At 46.5% G+C, this 21686-nt stretch overlaps 1 protein-coding gene across 1 annotated transcript in view; it reads right to left on the reverse strand.

The window, feature by feature from the left end:
• LOC144756174 (E3 ubiquitin-protein ligase TRIM39-like) overlaps window positions 1-21686 on the reverse strand; it is a 200238-nt gene that overhangs the window by 31268 nt on the left and 147284 nt on the right. Inside the window, exons 6-7 of the mRNA XM_078645756.1 lie at window positions 10916-10938; window positions 10229-10344 (exon numbers count right to left, since the gene is read on the reverse strand). Coding sequence (XP_078501882.1) covers window positions 10229-10344; window positions 10916-10938 — 139 coding nt within the window. The remainder of the gene's footprint in view (window positions 1-10228; window positions 10345-10915; window positions 10939-21686) is intronic.

Here is a 21686-nt window from a genome sequence, read left to right on the forward strand (position 1 = left end):
GATGGTGAAAAAATAGCCTAACGGTGCGCTTGCTTGAATAACCAAGTCTTCAAAGCACCCCTGAATTTTGCCAGATTAGTACAGGTCTGAAGAGACAGGGGGAAGCCGTTCCAAGTCTTAGGGGCAAGGTAAGCAAATCGACATCCGCCAAGTCGTTTTCTCTTGTACAGTGGCAGCTTGAGGAGGGACTGGTGGGCAGAGCGAAGGTTACGAGTCGGTTCATATTTATTTATTAGATGATTAATGAACCTTGGGCTATTGCCATGAAGGGCCTTGTGAACTAAGCATCCCACTTTAAAGGTGATCCGGTAAGCGATAGGAAGCCAATGAAGAGAGGCTAGCAAAGGTTTCGCCAAATTCCTGCGATTGCTTTTGAATATTAATCTGTCAGCTTGGTTTTGGACAATCTGCAGGCGTTTGGATAGAGTAAGGGGGAGGGCCAGATATATAGAGTTAGAAAAATCAAGGCGAGAAAGAACCAAGGCAATTACCACTTGGATGAGGGCAGAATGTGTCAGAAGATGGGCGATTTTCTTGATCTTTCGAAGTTGAAAGAAGCTGGAAGAAATCACTGTGGAAGTGAAATCATCAAATCTCTCACCCAGCTCAAGGGTTAGTTCAATTCAACTGTCAAAGTCATTGATTATTGTCCATGTGTTGCATATCCCATTCCTTCTAACAGTCAACCTCCAAGAAGCGGTTAGTACCCAAAAAATCCACCCCTACGCTGTAAATTCTCTCAGAAGAATGCAAAAATAAGAGACTACTTTTGTTGCTTTGTTATATGCAGAATAACGTTGCCTCACTGGACTGTTGCTTCACGTCAAGTCCTCTTCACGTTCTACAAAACTGAAAAAGAAAATGGAAAAACAGCCCTTTCAACTAGGTCTTGACAGCTGCTAGCCGACTAGCAATGTAGTTCTAAACCGCCAACCTGACACCAGTTTCACTAAGGAACTCTATCATTTTTTTGCACTCTCAAATAGTCCCTAGTTTTGGCTCTACAGAGCTCTGAAGTACAAAAGTCAGCACTTGTAGTCTAAACCACCTTTTTTATTTTTCACTGAATACTTGACCTGATAGCTACCTCGAAGCACAACATACAGGTATGGTCAGGGCAACATCAAAGCCCCTAATATTAAATTAAATCTTTCCTCTGTCTACAGCAGAGGAACAACATTTTGTTAAATATACGTGCAGGTGATTCAAAGCACATTAGCCATATGTTAAGTGATTGTTTCACTGACTGAAGAATGCACCCTACAGAGATCATTTTAAACAACCGCATATCGTTTGCAGTCCCTTTCAAACCAGGAAAAATATATTGCACCATTCACCGTACTGTGATTTTACATATTTAGGGGCACTTAAAGCCATCCGTCATTCTGCAGCTCCTGAACCTCTTAAACATGGAGGCATTATTTCAAAGTCTTTGTGATGCGACAACCTAGAGAGGGAACCTATGTTAGAAATAACAAATGTATACTAGAGCCCCTTGTTCTAACCCAATGATACCGACTATGACCCTAAACCTTCCTATGATGGATTTCCTCGCAGCTTCAAATCTAAGACAAGAGAAAGATGCACATCAAACACCCACTGTTGGTTTCTGATCCAATCCTAACCGAGATGGGAAGATCTTCTACAGTAGTTTCTGACCTTCACAGCCCCTCTAGTCATTAGTTTCACCCTCTAGTTGCGGTGGGCATCCCTCCACGAAGAGCACTCTTTCTAATGATTTAAGTATATATTTGAGGCAAAGCTTAGGTTTCTGATTTGTAAAAACATTTGTGGTAACACAACAAGATCCGGGACCATTTATGATGAGACTGTTGCTTTCTAACTGGCATTACCTTACACACAAGCAGTAAATATATTGCTTCCCTCTGGCTCATAAAGATCTAAAGATCCACAGGCTAGAAGCAAGCAACCCACAAGAGCCCTCCTGATTGATGGGTGATGTAAAACATTGCTGTGGTATTTAAATGCGAACCCTGCTGATGTTCACCGAGTCAAGAAAAGCTTAAAGAGCTACAAACAATGATTCTAACTAAAGGTAAATGATGTTATGAAGTTTATCTTGCTTGGACCATATATTGTGTCCCTCCAGTTCTCAGAAGGCAGCTCTCCCTACAGCCTCTCCCTCTTACACACTGATGAATGTCAAATAAAGAACATGCTTGGATCCAGTATTCCATAGGAAAAAAGTACATGGGATTATTGAGCAATAAGTGAGGCCTTAATCTTTAACAGAAGACCTATCTGCAGTAGGCCTTAATCTTAATCCTTAATGTATGACCAATTTACAGTAAGCAAGGATTACCTGCTGTCTCCAGAAATTAGAGGTGTAGTTAGTTTCACCCCACATTCAGTCTGGCCTCTGGTACATTCAACATAGATTATCTGGAGTAGTAGTGTTATGCTAACCACTATTTGCTACTTAGAGTAACTGTAAATTTTTATGTCTGTCCTGGGCTCAGAATATGCTCACCAGAAAACAAAGGTTAACCGTATTCACTAAAGCCCTGAGAAGTTTTGTAAAGCTTTATGGAAGCTATCAGCCAATGTTAGACCTGGGATCCTTGGTGTGATTCTCCCCTAACTTTTTGCCTTTAACCCTCCTGTTATGCGGACTTTGTTTTTGCTGGTGTTGAGACTCTGCCCACTTTACCACTGCTAACCAGTGCTAAAGTGCTTGTGCTCAATCCTTTAAACTTGGTACAATTTTTAAACATGGTTTAACTGGTTTTAATCCAATTGGCCTATTTAATTTACTTGCAAGTGCCTAGTAAAGTGGTACTACATGTGCCCAGGGCCTGTAAATTAAATGCTACTAATAGGCCACCAAGCACTGGTTGTGTCACCCACTTAGGTAGCCTTTTAAACCTGTCTCAAGCCTGCCATTGCAGTCTGTGTGTGCAGTTTTAAACTACAATTTTAACCTTGCAAAATAGACCTTTTGTCAGGCCTAAACCTTCTTCTTTAATACATATTCAACACCCCTAGGGTAGGCCCTGAACAGCCCGGAGGGGAGGGAGTACTGTATTTAAAAGGTGGGAGATGTATTTTCAAGTTTTACATGTCCTGGGAGTGAAAAAAACCTTAATTCGTTTTTCACTACTGAAAGGCCTACCAATCCTATATAATAACTTTAGAGTTTCCTTATTACATTTAATAAGCTGTAACTTCAGTTTGGGAGCAGATAGCAGCTCGGGTTTGGTGTCTAAAGAATTGTAATTGAAAGCTCTCTTTAATGGTGAAGGAAGATTTTCAGTCACAATTCTGGAAATGCGATTTTCAAAAAGTTAGCATTTTTTAGTCTTAAACATTTGGTGCCTGCAGCTCGATCCTGGGTCCCATGCCTAGGTGTAGCTGGCAGTTGGTCTCTGTGTATTGCTTCCAGAGAGGGAGACAACAAGAAGATAGGTGTTGGCAGAATAGGCCACTCTAAGTTAACAGGGGGGAGGAGCTGTCACCTACCACACTTGCACATCACAAAGGCTCTGCCTGATCACTCTCATAAAGGGATTGACACTGGTCTTCTGTGACCCTAGACACGCTGGGGCCAGAACAGAAAGGAAGGAGATGCTGGAAACCTCAAGGGGGTAGAAACCTCTATAAGTTTCCTCCACTTCAAAGTGGGCACCAGGTATAAACATTGGACCCTTAGACCCAACATTTCAGTACAGTTCTGGACCTGTGGACTTCGCTAGGGAGGTATGCTGTGCTGCTGAAAGTATTGCCAACTTGATGGACTGCTTCTCTGAAGGATTGCTGCTCTGCTGCCCTCTTGTCTGTTGAGAAGGACTATACCTGTATCTCTAAACCCAGGAACCCAGAGTGACTCGAGGGCTAGTTGGCTAGCCTCCTAATCAGAAGACTCCGAGACAGAACAGGCTTCCAAAAACCTTGAACCCAGAACCTGGGCTCTGTTATCTGTGAGTCCTGCTCTTCCAAGTTGTGCCACCCCAGTCCTGGACCCTTGGAAGTGGGCCTGAAGGCGCTCTGCCAGCCCATCTGTGATTTCAGAAGAACGGACGCAACTTCTCAGAGGTATGGCCATTTCACTCAGAACTTGCTCATCACCTTTGCTGCTCGACGCACCGTCCTTACAACCAACGCATCGCCTCTGCTGTACAGACTTCCCTGATGCATCGACTCTGCTGCGCAGACTTCCCAGATGCAAGGACTTTGCATTGCACTTTTCAGCCCTTCGGAACGGCCACGGCGCGACGAATCTCCAAGAAATATTTGCGCGTCACAGCTCCCCGGAACCATTGCTGCGCGACGCCTCTTCTCGTTCAGACCTTGCATCATCTCCGCTAGGTCCTTGTAGCGGGCATGTGCTCCATTGCAGTCGGCCTGAACTTGTGACTTTGTCATGGTCCAGTGCAACCAGATAACCGCAGTTGGTGCTTGGTGCTTTTTGGCACTATTTCCACCAAAATGTTTAAAATTGCATATCTCTGGTTCTACTTATTGGATTTTTGTCGGTTTGGTCTTGATTTATTTATTAAAATTTACTGTTTGTCTAAATCGGTTTGGTATTTTTACTTGTGTTGTGTTTTCACTATTACTATTTGAAGTGCTGCATAAAATCCTTACATATTGCCTCTAAGTTAAGCCTGACTGCCCTGTGCCAAGCTACTAGAGAGTTGAACACAGGTTAATTCAGGGGTTTTCTTGTGACTTCACCCTGGCAACGATTGTGGTTGCTGCTTGACGAGGGTTTCAGCCCCCTCAACCAGAAACCCAATTTCTAACAGCCAATCTATTACAGTCAGTCAATTAATCTTTATTTCGATCAAAAGATCATAAAAGATACATAGTAACCATCCTAAACATTTCTTAAGAACACTGTACAAGGAGCACTAATAATAAATACAAATATAAAAATTAAAAAAACTGTACAACAATAAAAAGAGTTAAGTACTGTACATAAATCATTTCCTTCCACAGAAAAGATCTTCTCCTTTGCCACATGGCGTCAATAAAGCGTGAAACTGAGAATATGACTGGGGTAGAAGTATTACTCTTAAGTGTTCTGAGGGCTGTCTGAATCCCAAGTTTTTACAGAGTTAAATAAGCCAACGTTGCCGTATGAATTTGTAAGTCGGGCAAAAAAAGAAAACATGGGCCACAGATTCTTCATTTGCTCCGCACGCTGGACATTCTATCGTTTTGGTAGTCGACCATTTGTTGGCGATGGTCCTTACCGGAAGTGTTCCATATTTAAATTGAAGACAATATTTCCTCGCTGTAGGAGGGAAGATTTCATCTAAGAATGGTTCCACTATATAAGCATCTTTAAGATTAAGAAACTGAACTGTAAGTGGGCCCAGAGAAGAATTATCAAGGATGGCCTCTAGTCTTTTATTGCGGTCCATTTTGATCAATTCAAGACGAGACAGCTGGGCGCAGACAACAAGAGGATTATACCAGAGGCCAGGTAAGTCTAATCTCAGACATTCCTTTTTTATAAAAAACAAGCCAAGGTATTCTCTCTGACCCAGGAAGAATTAATAACTCTTCCTAAGCTGTTCTAAAATGAAATAGTTCAGGGGTCACCCACAACCTGCGCCAATAAAAATAGAGCGTAAAGCAACCTCCTCTTCTAAAGGTCTAATACCCAGGTCCATTCTTAACGGGGTGAGCGGAGTAAAGTAAAGTCCACATTTGTAAAGCGCACAATCACCCGTAAGGGTCTCTAGGCGCTGGGGGCCGTCGGGAAGATTAAGCGAGCTATTGCCCAGAGTCACATGGTGCTGGGCTAACCTGCCGCCGGAGCCGGGGATCGAACCGTGGTCCCCAGATTCCAGCGTCAGTCGCCCTGGCCGCGGCGCCACACCTCTTCCCGGAGTACTAGATGGGAGGGCTAACAAGGATCTTAGGAATTGATTTTCGGTCTTACTAATACCACCCACCTGGCAATGGCCCCACAATTCAGCTCCATATAGGATTGCTCCCCTGGCTTGGGCTTTATGGATTTCAATAATCGATGCTACTGGCTTAGAAGAGGACTCTCTGTGTAATTTTTAAATACCACCCGTAATCTGGGCTAGTCTCAGTTTAGCCTTTGCCAATTGAGGGGCCCAGTCCATTTTGTCCGTAAGAGTGATACCCAGGTAGTCAAAAACAGTGACCCTGTCCAAAGCTACACCATTCAAAGAGGGATTGGGACAGCGGGTCTTAGTTGGATTGCAGACCATGACTTTGGTTTTCTGTGTATTGATCTCCAACCCCCTTATATGACAAAAGTTCGCAAAGCTATCCAGGGCACGTTGAATTCCCATGGGAGATTTTGACAACAGAAGAGTGTTGTCTGCAAACATTAATGCCACCACCTGTTCTCCTCTCATTTTTGGGGCGTCAATGTCTTTTACACCTTTAAGGTGGGCAATCAAATCATTAATAAAGAGACAAAATAAAGTAGGTGCCAGTACGCACCCTTATCTGACTCCTCCATTGACTGCGATTTTAGATGTAAGACTGCCCCATTTACCACTCCTGACTTGGGCAAAGTTATCTGAATGGAGTCTCCTAATTATGTTAAGGAGATCAATAGGTACCCCCATGTCCTCCAAAACATCCCACAAGATTTTACGGGGCACCAGATCAAAGGCAGTTTTGAGGTCGACGACAATTAAGTAGAGGCTGCCACCCTCTACTCTCATGGTCTTCCAGTAAAGTAGTTGGAGCCTTAATAGCTGGTCGATCGTGGACGACTTTTCCCTGAAACCCGCCTGAAAGGGGCTGAGAATCTGCCGTTCTTCCATCCAATTCTGGAGCCGATCAAGAATGATACGTGCGAATAATTTTTGGCTCACATCAATCAGACTGATCAGACGATAATTGAGCGGAAGAAGAGCGGAACCTTTTTTTAAGACTGGTATAATCTCGGCTCCAACCCATGTGGCAGGTAATTTGGCACCCTGTAAAATAGCATTAAATAGCAGATAGAGGTAAGGGACCCATATCCCAGTTTGATCTTTATAAAGGTCGCCGGGGATTTTATCAAGGCCAGGCGCCTTACCTACTGGGAGCCTGTTTATAGCTACCTCTATCTCCTTCAGACTTATTTTGGACTCTAAAGATTCATAGGTGGTGGAATGATCCCGATACCTGATAGGGAGCAGGTTTTGGGGTGATAACTGATCTGTCGTGGCGATGTAAAACCACAAAGTCCAGGACCTTAGACTTAATCTATTACAGCAGTAACAATGACGCTTTTTCTACTGCTGCTGTACGCATCTCTTGTGTTTAATAATAAAAAATAATAGAGCTTGAGAAAATCTACATGCAGAATATTAGACATCTTAGAAAATCTACATGCAGAATATTAGACATCTTTTAAACCAACAGGCAGAAACTCCTCACAGTAAATTCAGGTTAAAAATTAACATAACACCACTGGTCAGTTTTCACACAATCGAGTGAATCAATTACATGTGTGACCTCTGGAACGCTAACAGTTCAATGCTAAAGGGATATATTTTTAAAGAATTAGAAAGAAACAAATATAAAAACTTGGACCTGAACTTGGATGATATCAGAAACATGATAAGACAGCACCACCTTCCAGACTTAAATGTGCTTGCGATCATACCCCGTTCAGGATGACAACAATGGTAAACAAGCATTGGAAATGTAATAGGTCTCGCATTAGAAAAGTTGGAGCTATTGGTCTTGTAAATGACAAATATTTTATTTATTTGTTGGTTTTTTAAAATAGCTAAATTGATATCTTTGTCATTTACAATGCCAATAGTTATAACTTTCGCGAATGTGACACCTATAGCATTTGGAATGCAACATGTTTTGTATTTACTTTACTTGGTTGGTGATGGGCGGAGTAGGGGCAAGGGGTATTGTGCTGCACGCAGGCAAGGACATCGCGGGGTGGCAAGTAATTGTGAAAGTTATCGTTTAAAGGGAAGGACGAGGCGGATATTACATGTGTAGCAACATCATATTGTTGGAGGTCACTCGTTGGTGAAGAGGCACGCAAGGTATACTGGAGGGATTAGGCATATATTTGTGAGTACGGAGCTGGTGGGGGCTCCCAGCAGAGGCGACCAGTAAATGGAGCGATTAAGGCATAGAACGTCATTAAGAGCGGTCCCAGTGAAATGTACAGGTGGTTGGGCTCGGGGTGATAGCAGGGTGCAAAAGAGAAACTGTGGTAGAAGGAAAGGGCCCCAAAGGGATTGGGAGGGATGGGGCACCAACACAGGCAGCCACAGAAGACCCGGCGTAAGGGGTAAGTGGCAGGAAAAAGGGGGTCGGCAGAGGAAAGGAATTGGTAAAATGAGGAGAACAGGGAGGGCGCATCAGCTGCGGGTTGCGAAGGTTAGGGGCTCTGCTGGGAGGGAGGGGGGCCTCGGGGAGGGACGAAGGGGTCGGGGGGGGGGCAGGACAGGCGGCGATACGGAAGGAATGGAGGAAAGAGGGAATATTACATGCAGAGCCCATCATGTCGTGTGGATGGCACTAGACGGTGAATAAGCACTAAAGGCATGATGGAATTAAAGATGGATGGTGGATGAACTGGTTGGCTATGAAGGGCGCACAGCAGAGGGTAAGAGGGAAAGTTCACGTTGCAGATACTTGGAGACAGTAATTGAGCCGGGATGCATAAAACGTCGTGGGCATAAGTTATGCAGTCTTGGTGCCTTCATCCTTCTAGGCCGGTAGGTTGGTGGCAATTCCTATGAGGGCTACGGACAAATGGGCGGGGTGGTGACGGGGCGCGATCTGGGAAGGGAGGTGATTGCGGTAAGGAAGGCAGGGAGGACCGGGGGTTCTTGGCGGTGGTCTGGCCTTCAAGGGGGGCAGGGCGTGTAGAGTGGGAAGCTGGGACACTTGGGGATGCAGGTCAGGTTTGGGCAAATGCTGATCAGCGGTTGAGAGATATCAGTATGGCTAATTTGGATGAGTGATTGATGTGGGGAAGGTCACAGGGCACGGAAGGGGGTGCAGGAGGAATCGGGATATGGGTGACGCTTGGGGAAGGAGATTGAATCCCGGACTACGAGAGGCTAACGTTGGAGGGTGCGGATGTCCAGGAGGGAGTAACAGGAGTAAGGTTGGACGGAGAAAACAAGACGGAGGGCATTGCTGTGGGGAGGGGGGAGGAGAAATGCGACACGGGGCGGAGTGGGGAGAGCGGGACGGAGAAAACAAGACGGAGGGCATTGCTATGGGGAGGGGGGAGGAGAAATGCGACACGGGGCGGAGCGGGGAGAGCGGGACGGAGAAAACAAGACGGAGGGCATTGCTGTGGGGAGGGGGAGGAGAAATGCGACACGGGGCGGAGCGGGGAGAGCGGCGAGTGTTAAGCAGCAGGGGCCTTTGAAGTGAAGCACTTCAAAGGAGTGGCAGGAGTGCTGCTGGGGAACAGATGGCGATTTGATGATGTGCACGCGCATTTTAGGTCAATGCGCTTGCGCATTGACCTAAAAGCGCACGGGCACAGCATCAAATCGCCAGTCTAGGTAAACCTTGTTTAAGCCCCTATAGTCTCGCTCAATGCGCATGCGCATTGAGAGGCGAGACCTAAAAAGAATCCCCAGGCAAAATTATCGCGGAAAAGAAAGAAACACTAGCAAACTATAAACATTCTAAATTGACAACTCTTACCTAAACTGTGAGAAACCTTATCACGGCTCAAATCTTGAGCAGCAAAAAAAAGGAACTATTTGAGATTCAGCATATGCTACACTCCTCTGCACCAGTTTGAAAGATCTTGGAATCCTTACTTTAGAGGCAGAGGCGCCAGTAGACTGTGTAGTTAGAAGGCAGAAACCACAGAACATATCATCTGTACTTGTCCCAAACTATTAGTCTAGGGCTAACATGAGGACTGTTATAGCTGTGGCTAACTAATGTTTTATGAATCAATTTCCATCCTTTATCAATGCTTTTTTCGAATATTTAGATCTTGTTTATAGTATACTGAAATAGCTTTCGACATCAAGTCAACTGATGTATTTGTTTGTACAGGTTTTTTAATGTATTGTATAATTTGTTGACAGTTTCCTACACCTAATCAATATGATGTTCTCATTTTTACTGGTCTTTTAAATTTAAATTACTATTTGTTTCAGATAGTTTTTAATTGATACAATTGTGCACTTATCGTACTCATTTGATGAATACAATAAATTCACTTACAATATTTTCTTCCTTATTACGATGTGACTGGCCTCACAATCGGATAGATATTTACCTTTTATTGTCTTGATCTTGTCATTTAGGTAAGAAAGCTGTGTGTTGAAGCACTCCAGAGTGCTTTCTCTTCCGAGATATCTAATGTCTGGTTTGCGAATGTTGACTGTATCACACCTAGGAAGGAAACAACATTGAACAAAACTCCATCACTGCTCTACTGTATGGGGAGATGCAAACTGAACTAAAAGGGAGGAAGAAGAGTTGTAGCAGACAGGGTGGGAAGAAGAGCCTCAGTAGTGCGATAAATAAGAGGAATGAGAGAACTTCTAATAGAATAGACCAAGACACTGCACAATAAAATGGAGGAAAGAGGGAACTTGCAGGAGCAAAGGTGAGCAGGGAACCTCCACTGTGAGATAAAGAAGAATAAAGACCTTTCAAAGTAAGAATGGAGAGGAGCTGCTACCGCAAGTTAAACAGGGGACAAGAGACTTCTTAGAGGTAAGAAAGGAAAGAGTACATTTGATGTGTGAGAGACAAGAAAGGAGAGGCCATCAATTCATAAGGCCATAAAACCTCCAATATAAAGTAGACGAGTAAGAAGTGGCAGCTCAGAGAAAAAATTGAACAGAACACCTCCTCTACTGGAAATCTTACATGCAGCTTGAGCTAAATACGTGTTTAATAGTGATATTTCTATTCTACATTTTCACATAGTGAATTTTCACTAAAAAGTGAGCTTTACCTGTCCATAACACTCTGTACATCCTAGAAAGAGGGAGACACAACATTAATATCAGTTTCACTAAATATGTGACTGTGACATCAAAAATGGTAGTACTCTTATCTCTAATTATATGTGGGTGTGTTTTCTTGATTTCATGTCTCTAATGCAGAGAGGCCATTTGATACGAGTAGCATTAACTCATATTCTATACGCCATGTGGCCTTGGTCCTCCCACTGTAAAAAGGGCAAGACAGATGTAATGCAATCCACCCCACTAAGAAATATGTTACTTACTTGTAACACTGGTTCTCTGATATGGGCTGTACTTCATTCTGGAACTGCGCACAAGGACATGCTTTGCAACACGGGCCACTTTTTGTCCCACTAGACATAGGGTCTGTTTTTTTTGATAATCAAGTGTTATTGAAATTTTAAACACAGACAAAAACCTTCGCATCAGGTCACGTATATCTTCAAGACAGTCCTGTTTACCTCCTATGACATCACTGAGCGGAGTAACATGCATTAAAAGAGACAGTGATTCCCAGTGGGCATGGCATAATGTCAAATGCATCACGGCGGTATCACGCCAAACCATTTCCCCCAGATCTTATTAAACAGCTCCGGGAAGCCCCGTGACTCGAAGACGGATTCTTCTTGAGTCCCACACCAATCCACCCCCCTCCTCCATCTCGCCAGAGTCGGTGGCACTCTCTGGGACCATAGGTCTGCAATGTCACGCTTAGCCACCGCAAGCGCCGGTCCCAAAAGTCGCTTATCAGTGCGTGAGCCATCCAAACAGTCAAAGACTCCAAGGAGCAAATGTCTCGGGTCATGGGGGACAACCCAACCCAGCACACCGGTCAGTTCCCGTTCGACCCCCCTCCAAAAGGACTCCAGGGCCGGACAACGCCACACCATGTGAATAAAGTCAGCGGGGACACCAGCACAACGGGGACACGCCGGGGAGGGCCAAGCACCTGCGCGATAGAGACGGGTAGGCAGTACGCTGTGTGGAGGAAGTAAAGTTGGACAAGGTGCAGTTTCGAGGATGTGGTGAGGGTTCTGGGCGCCATAAGGGCATTGCGCCAGTCCACTTCGTCCAAAGGGCCCGCCCATTCCTCCCATTTCGATCTGAGACAGTCAAGGGATGCAGGGGAATTATTGATGAGGGTACGGTAAATCCGGGAGACCCCCCCCCCCCCAAATTCCCCATCATGAACTGGGCCTCCAGGGGGCTAAACTCTGGAAGGGAAGTGGGCGCGGGAAGCTGAGCGTGAAGAGCATGGCGGAGTTGTAGATATTTGTAGAACTGGGAGGGTAGAAGTGAGTGTCGCTGCCGCAAGTCAGCAAAGGAGCGTATGTGGTTGCCCACCCACACATCTCCAAGTAGGGTTATTCCCACAAGATCCCATTGGCGAAAGCCCTGCAGGGCCGCGGTCTCACTCAACCAGGTGCCGCACCAGAGGGGCGTCTGTCTGGTCAATGTTCGTTCCCATCGAACCAACCGAAGTGCGGCGCGCCAGGCCATAAGGACCGATCTGGTGACGGAGGGTATGTCCCGGGGGACCGGGGAACCGTAGAGGAAGTACTGTAGGCGCGAGAAGTCAAGGACCGTGAGTTCCAGCCGATAGGCGGGATCCGACCCCCCCCCGCAAACCAGTCATGAATCACAATCAATTTGGTGGCCAGGTAGTAGGGGTACAGGTTCGTGACGCCCATACCGCCGTCATAGGAGGGAATTCGGGAGTGAGAGAGTGACAAGCGAGAGCGCCCCCCTCCCCCATAAAAATTGAATCAGCACGCTATCCAATTCCCAAAACCAGCCACTCGTGAGAGACTAGACATTGGGTCTTAAAACATCTCAATGGCCACTCAGGGAATCCTGCTGTTTTCTTCACCGCCATGAGATCTCATATAGAGCTGTTGTCTTTTTGAGACTATTCATTAGTCTCCTCTTCTCACTAGGGGAACAAAGTGTTTTTGTACCTCAATTAATAAGAGATATGCACGCTACATAATCGGTGATAAGGATAACTAAGGGCCATATGTATCAAGCAAATTCGCCTTCGCAAAAGCCGAAATTCGCAGAATTTTGGCCTTTGCGAATGCGAATTTGCTAAATGGTATGTATTAAACAAAACGTGGTTCAAAATAAGGAATCGCAATATTTGTGATTTCTTATTTTGCGATTGCATTTAAGGAATCGCAAATTTTGCGATTCCTTAAATGCAATGTAAGAAGCAAAAAAAATAGCAAATTGGCCTTAAGGAATCGTAAATTACCACCAACTTCTAGTTGGTGGTAAGTTGCGAATTCCTTCCAAAATAAATATTTATTCATTTTTCAAAGTGCCATGTGACGCACATGCATGTGGAAAATTAGTACGATTTTGGTAAACATTATCTGCGCCATCTTGCCTTTCCCCCTGATGCCACACTTTTTGTCGTGCGCGCCCGCCATTTTAGGTGCCTCGATCAGAACAGCCCTTTTTGCATGCCACGGGCCCCCGACATAGCCCTTCGCCCTCACCAAGCCTGCACGCTGACCAAACCCCCCCTGCTCGCACCTGCCTTGAATCATAAACCCCTCTTCAGCGCAGCTCTGCCTCAAAGCCCCATCCTGTTCCCAGCGCGACCCCTCCCTTCATTCTTTTCATAGTACCCGGCCCTTTGATGCAAAACCCCCTTTTCCTGTGCCCGTTTGTCTTCCTCGTTCCCAGGCCGACACCTAGCTCTGCCGATACTATTCCTTGCCCCTCCCCCGTACTGTAGAAAGCTTCCCTCATCAAAGGACCCCCGAGTTGATCAAAGCCCCCACCCCATGAGATCCGATCGAACCCCCCACATTCCATGAATCGACGGAATGTCTAGCTGCGCGATAATCATCACCTGTTGTGACCGGGGTGGGGACTTCTACTGTAAATGTGTGTGGGAACGGGCCCGAAGGGGAGATTCCGGGAATGTCTTTCCGTACATCAAAGCCTTGCCATGAATATGTAATCTGTAATAAAGCAATAAAACCTGTATATAAGGGGCCAGGCCTCAGAGATGCGGGTAGAGCACCTCAGAACGATACCTGCTGTCCAACTGATGTGTTCTCCTCTGGAGAGAATAAACCTTGTTTCCTGCCTTCCCGTCTCCAGCGCCTGCCTCTTCATTGATTAATAATTCGTGGGTTACAGAGGCGATACCGCCGGGCACAAACCGATTGCCCCCTGACCTTAGTTTCTACAATTGGCGTCCCAAGCGTGGGGCCCATCAGCGACTCGTGGATCCAGTGGGAGAGGTCCTGACGACAGAGTGAACGACTGCAACGATCGGGAGAGCTCTTGCCCAATAGACCCTCGTCTGGCAGCCGATCATCCGAACTTCACTAGTTCCGAACAGACCTCTCTTGAGTGATCTACGGTCCTGACTGGGAACCATTAGGAGTGCTGCGAGGAATACGAGAAAAAGAGGACGATCGGGCGCTGGATTCGGAAGACAAGAAACCGTCCATACGGTCCGGGTAAGGTCGTGTAAACACGACAAACTGCAAAATAATTGATCGATTGTTCAGAAAATACTAGTATTACTCTTTGTTAACTTATTTAGAGATTCACTGTCTGCACGCGGAGAAACAGTAGGCTCTTTCCCTTTTGCAAACAGTGAAGGATAGGTAACGCAGCCGTCGTGCCTATTTTTCTCCCCCACTGAATTTTATTATTTATTTAACGGTTTTTGGGAGATTCCCTCTCCCACACTGATTAACTGGGTTCTTTGACCCCGAACTACTGTTCACGGATTGTTTTCTGGAGATTCTCTGTCTGCAAACAGGAAATTACGGATTCCTCTTTACGGATAGTGAAAGGGTAGAGGACGCAGACTTTTGCGCCCCTACTTATTCTCCCCACTGATTTTATTTTATTTTTTATTGGTTGTTTCTTTGTTATTGGTTCATGAGGTATTCACTGCCTGCAAACAACGTAGAATAGAAATATTCTGTCTAGTCTTTGCACACAGTGATAAGATAGGCAGTGCTGACTTTTTGTCCCTCGTTGTGAGCTGTCATGTCTGTCTTCTCCCCACTGGTCGGTAGCTGGTTCAACCCGGACCGTTTATTAGAGGTGGATCATCTAGCTCCGCTGGAAGGCACCCCTAATAAGGACATGTTCATAAACTATGGATTAGTTACCATAGCCTATAATAAATTGTGGCATAAGTATACCAAAGAAAGTCAGGACAAACAGTGGCCACTGGTAGGATCCTTCGATCTTGATAAAATAGAAACGTTAGAAATAGCCCTTCGTAATAATAAGACAACGCCTATTATGCTCGACAGTCTCGGTATGTGGCGAAAAGAGGCAATACAACGAAAAAGAAGAGATGAGGACAGAGCAGGTAGAGGAATATATCAACAGGACAACCCCTGGACACCACGACCCGAAAGTTATCCCCCGACACTACGCACAGGACGGCCAGACTTAGGGCAAGACCAATGTGCTTTTTGTAAATGTATCGGACACTGGAAAGCCCAATGCCCGACTTTACTGAGCGAGAGTAGGAACAGAGGACCGACAGGAATAGCAGCCCGGAAGAAAGGGAAAAAGCGCCAGACAAAGAAGAATCAGACTGACGTGGTCAGACCAGATAGAACCACCACGTTTGATTATGCCCGATGGCACCGATTTCGCCAGACCGATTTCAGCGACATGTTCGAGTTTTCATAGATCGGACAATGATAAAACGGGAACCCAATCTAGCTCTAAATCAACAGACAGAAAGAGATAATTATGGCCAATCACTGTTTTATGTTTGTCTTTGGATCTTGTGTGTCATACTTTTACTGTCTCCCCGTCTGAGTCTGTGTGTACGTAATGTATGAATCTGCGTCATCCCTCTGCATGTGCTTCCGTGTTACATAAACTCTGTTAACAGAAATTTTAGCATGAAACAACCTGGAAAGAAAGGAATGGGAAACGAAATCAGTAAGCCACTGATGAACACGAACTTTTATTTAACATAACAAGCAAGAAACAATAACTTTAGAAACAAGACGGTAAACTGTAGAAAATAAAAGTCAGCAGAACACCCCCCCCCATTCTGGAACCTTCCAAAGTAGGGCAGGGTTACGGCTACGCCCAACCGGCGGCAACCCATATAAGGCGGGCCCTGCTGCCAACACTCGGTCAGGAAATCTTAACATATGGGGGAGCCGGAGGAGAGGCAGGGGCCAGCGGAGTCCGGCCGCAGCGGCCCTGGATAGCTGCAGGCAGTCCCGCCACATGCCTTCCCGGCCCGGCCACGGTGGCGCATGGGAGTTTCAGGTAGTTCCGCCACATGTCCTCCCGGTCCGGCCACCAATGGCCAGGGACCGGGGCCAACTGAGTCCGGCAGCAGCCGATAACCTAAGGAAGCCCGGCCCAGAGAAGGACGAGACACCTCTTTCTTTTCCCCTCCGTGACAGCCGCAGCAACACGCCAGACGCCATTTCTATCATGAACAATGGCCGCGACAACTCTGGGGAGGGAGGGATGTCCTGTACGTGCCTCCACAAAAATTAGTCCAAGTTGGGCTGGGAGGGAGAGGCGACGCGGACGAGCCTCTCCCACCTCCATGGATAGGAGGTCTCCCAGCCCCCGGCCCAACGCCGAACTCCTCCAGCCAGGCGGTGGTGCCAATACCTGCGTAGCACCGAACATACCATGGTGGCGCCCCAGTACTTGCGCAGCACCGAACATGCAACGGTGCCCATCTTTTCGGAGCACCGAATATGCAATGGCTGCACCGATACTTGTGCAGCACCGAATGTGCGCCGCAGGTGGCCATACTTCCACAGCATTGGGCATGGGCCTTGTGGAGCACAGGGTGAGGAGAGACCATCGTGCATGCCCATGAAAGAGAGCGGCCTGGAGTGCACCGGGAGAAGGAGACGGCGCGAACGAGTCTCCCTCGCCCCCCAGGTGGGGGCATCACAGCTGCACCCCAGCCGAACGTCCCGCTTCCACCACACAGAGTTCCATTCCCTATTTGTCCTCAGGAAGGTCTCTTCCACTCTTGCAGACTTGACGAGAGGGGACTGCTGCAGGGCCTCAAAATGGCGTCTGGGTCCGCTGGAAGGCGGGCCTCGGCCGCTAGAGCAACTTTGAACAGCAATGTAACTCGGGCGCTTCCCCACCGGGGCACGAGCCCCCACCTCCGACAGCATCTCCACAGCCTCGAGCATTCTACAAAAGTCCCCGGAGAAGCCCACGGCCCCTGCAGGCTTCCGGTAAGAGACAACTGCCTTGATCACTAACGAAACAAGCATGACATTGCCACTCTTTCTGTTAGCAGGAATTCCAGAACTGCCGAAAAGGACTCTGGTCCAACTGCCGGTTGTAGGAACCATTTTTCCCTGATGCTACTTCCGGACTAACCCGGCCCCGCCCAAAATGGCGCCGGTATCAATAGGAACTTACGAACACCTCGTGGTGTTCCTTTTTACTAATACAAAACTTGATGTTCTGAGACATATATGATCCTTTGTACACTTGACAAAAAAAAAAAAGGAGAGTTCACTCGACGAACATTGTAAAAAGATCCTGTTAAAAGGTCGATTACAAATGTACGATGTATTATATATTTTTTTATAACTGATGTATAACTTCGCTTATGACGCACGCACACGGTATGCATATAGGAAATCTGATTACAGCTAGTCTGACTATGCTTCTAAATTATGAAATAAAATGCCCCCGATCCCCCCAGCCAATTGATTGACGTTTTAGTTACCTACGAACGAATGAATGAACGTTTCTAAATGTTTTTTGCTGCAAAACAACACCCCCACTGTACGCACTTTAACCATTGCCGTGTCCGGCCAAATACTACTCCACCCTCATAATCTACGTACTGAAATGATTTTGCAAAAATAAAGGTTTTCGAAACTATGAACGGGTAGTGCATGTTTTATTTAAAATGTGGGATTGGCGGGAGAGTTTTTTGTGCACCCTACTTTGTTCTCTCTTTAAGGTTATTAGAAGATGGTTGCCCAGCCTCGAATGAAGGATCGGATCTAAGACACGATACTCTGCCTTCAGACACGCGACTGACTCATGAACTCGTGCATGGAGGAAGACCTCGACTTCTGAGGATGGGTAAAACGAAACGGTGTAAATGATGGAATGTAAAAGATGGGTAAAATGGAACGATGTAAATGTCATAAAATACAACGCTCAAAGGTACTAGGGAACAGAGTTGATCGAAGAACTAATAAACCTTAGAACACCACAGCGTTGAAAGAGATTTAAGGACCCCGATAGTTAAATACACCTACCAACTAGAAACTTCGCGCTAAGTGCTCCTGATTCTCTAATGTTTTCCTACTTACAGCCTATAAGGACACACTGCCCCCCCCCTTGGCTCCAGAAACCACAACCTCGGGGATTCTATCCCGAGGAGATAAGACGAGTATGAGGTAAGTAAAAGACTTTCGTACCCGTGCTTTTTGATATGCTCGAATGTTGTCCCCTTCCCCTCTTTTCCCTCCCTCTGCAGGTTACATCAGAGATCACAACCGAGGTGTGGCGAAGATCTGAAGCCTTGCCATGCCCGATACGCGAAGCAGGCTAGCGCCGCAAGGTGGCACCTAAGCACACCCACCAACTGCTCATGTAACAAACGAGCCGATAAATAGTACGGCTTGATAAGAAATAATCACCCTTAATCCAGGTTGCGCGAGTAGACACGTGCCACGTATGTCTGAAACTATGAAAGAACGTTTGTGCGTGACTGAAGCTTCGACTCAACTGGTCAAAGGACCAAGAATGCGAGGAGTACGACACAATGGTGCCCTTTTTTTTCCCCTTTTTCTCAATGCATGTCCCCCGTACCCGACCTAATGCTCGTCCGTCCTGAACCGCATGCTTTCAAAATACTAACACAGACCCGCGATGTCTTGTATCAAGTAATGCGCTGAGTAATCTATCTTAAATACACGGCCACTCCCTATGTTGCACGTGTACTATCTAGCCTATTGTTGCACATCTCTCTCTCTCTCTCTCTCTCTCTCTCTCTCTCTCTCTCTCTCTCTCTCTCTCTCTCTCCCTCTCCTCCACACTCTCACTCTTCCGAACGACTAGCACCTAAATTGGCAAACCGCCACCCCTAGCACACCACCCAATTGGCTTCAAATACCGCCAGTATTTGCACAAAACTTGTCTTTAATAAACCCACCCTGACGCCGTGTCACTACCTCTCCTTTCTGCTAAGATTGATGGAACCGAGGTTTGGCTATTGGGGAAAGGACGGGTAAGACGACTGAGGTTCCCTAATCTGACCAAAAATAAAAGGGAACTACATGTCAAAGGCTCCTGTGTTATAAAAAGACGCCTCAGATAAACGCGACCTTCCCCGTCCCGAATTGTTGCAATACCCAAACAGTAAATGTGATCGAAACATCCTCATGTTCCAAGAACGCCCCTGTCCCCGTATCAGCTGCTCCAGACGGGAGTTATGAAACTGTCCCTCATCCCCGGTTGTGAGAGATGGGTAGATTTACGCCCTTACCACAGTTTTCTATGTCCCTAGTTGTTTCCCATAAAACCCCGGTCTTTTCTAATTTGGTAATCAGGCCGTAAGAGGCTACGTAGGAACCAGAATGATGTTTTACAAGGTTAAAAGACTAGACCACAGTGAAGAAATCATTGCAATGAACCCTGTTGAAAGCGAAAATGTTTGCAGGATGCATTGATAGAAAAGAAATGTTTAGCCTATGTTCATCCCTCAGCAAAATACCTATTTAGTACCATGTTGATGGCTCACAGCACCGTTTATAAATAAAGCCCTAGAGAGCGGTATAGCTTTGTCAGGCTCGTATTACGAAGGTGGGTCTCCATCAGATGAACTGTCGTAACTGTAATAAATAGTTGTAAAGGAAAGTCATAGTAAATCCAACCGGCCCATCATCAATCATTTATATGTTAGTTGTGAACCCTAAAATAACGGACGTTTTCAATTTTTGCCTGGAGCTGGGAGAGAAATAGACTTATGTGATTACCTTCCTCTGCCAATTCTCTAAAGACTGTCTTTTCAAACTCATTTAAGGGTACGACTGTCGGAGGAAAGAAGGACCGGATGTGGGAGCACGTGGCCTGACTACGGACTATGGGACATCTGCGACATTGGCCAAGGCGAGACCGCGACAGAAAAGAGCTGCAGGACAAGGCACTGTTTTCGACAAAATGAGAAGAAAAGGCCGACCTGATGCCCCTGCTCAATGTTCAAATGTGTGCCGAAAAGTCCCCGCTCTCTGAACTCAGTCATGAGCCCGCCTACCTGGAATTTTCCGTCCCCCTAGTCTGTTCCCGATCTGGCCCCGCTCCATCCCCCTTTTTCTCCGACCTACCCTAAAGGACTGCTCACACGCACCCTTCTTCCATCTGAACTTTTTGACAATCACCTCTAAGGACACAGGGCGAAAAGGACCTTCCTGACCAGAAATGCGAGGAAAAGGTCGTGCCCTGCAACGCGGGACCTAGAATAGAGCTGGACCCGTAGCTCCACCACCGGTGCTCCACAGCGCCAACAAAAGACGACAAAGAATGCTGAGAACTCATTAACTTTGAACATTTGACACCCTCAATCATCGTTACCGCTACGCCTCATTTCTCTCCCAGCCACCATTGTATTGATTATGCTCCAATCCAAATCTGATCAGAACTTGTATATGTAATAACCCATCAGTTCACATTATGAAATGTACCCACTGCTCTCGCTACAGAATCGTTTTTGTACTGCATTTCTATGACTCTCCTGCGAACAAGTTTTTTCGATGGACCCGCCTCCTAAGATGAGCGATTTTTGAAATGTAATGTTTATAGCTCCTTCACCTGGGTTCCTACTTTTTACCTATGACCACCACAACAGACATGAATAGGAAATAGACCAGCAAGATGTCTTGAATATGTTAAAGGGAGGACTGTGGAAAATTAGTACGATTTTGGTAAACATTATCTGCGCCATCTTGCCTTTCCCCCTGATGCCACACTTTTTGTCGTGCGCGCCCGCCATTTTAGGTGCCTCGATCAGAACAGCCCTTTTTGCATGCCACGGGCCCTCGACATAGCCCTTCGCCCTCACCAAGCTTGCACGCTGACCAAACCCCCCCTGCTCGCACCTGCCTTGAATCATAAACCCCTCTTCAGCGCAGCTCTGCCTCAAAGCCCCATCCTGTTCCCAGCGCGACCCCTCCCTTCATTCTTTTCATAGTCCCCGGCCCTTTGATGCAAAACCCCCTTTTCCTGTGCCCGTTTGTCTTCCTCGTTCCCAGGCCGACACCTAGCTCTGCCGATACTATTCCTTGCCCCTCCCCCGTACTGTAGAAAGCTTCCCTCATCAAAGGACCCCCGAGTTGATCAAAGCCCCCACCCCATGAGATCCGATCGAACCCCCCACATTCCATGAATCGACGGAATGTCTAGCTGCGCGATAATCATCACCTGTTGTGACCGGGGTGGGGACTTCTACTGTAAATGTGTGTGGGAACGGGCCCGAAGGGGAGATTCCGGGAATGTCTTTCCGTACATCAAAGCCTTGCCATGAATATGTAATCTGTAATAAAGCAATAAAACCTGTATATAAGGGGCCAGGCCTCAGAGATGCGGGTAGAGCACCTCAGAACGATACCTGCTGTCCAACTGATGTGTTCTCCTCCGGAGAGAATAAACCTTGTTTCCTGCCTTCCCGTCTCCAGCGCCTGCCTCTTCATTGATTAATAATTCGTGGGTTACAGAGGCGATACCGCCGGGCACAAACCGATTGCCCCC

Source organism: Lissotriton helveticus, chromosome 5_1, assembly GCF_964261635.1.
Source record: "Lissotriton helveticus chromosome 5_1, aLisHel1.1, whole genome shotgun sequence".
In the NCBI taxonomy this organism is placed as follows: Eukaryota; Metazoa; Chordata; class Amphibia; order Caudata; family Salamandridae; genus Lissotriton; species Lissotriton helveticus.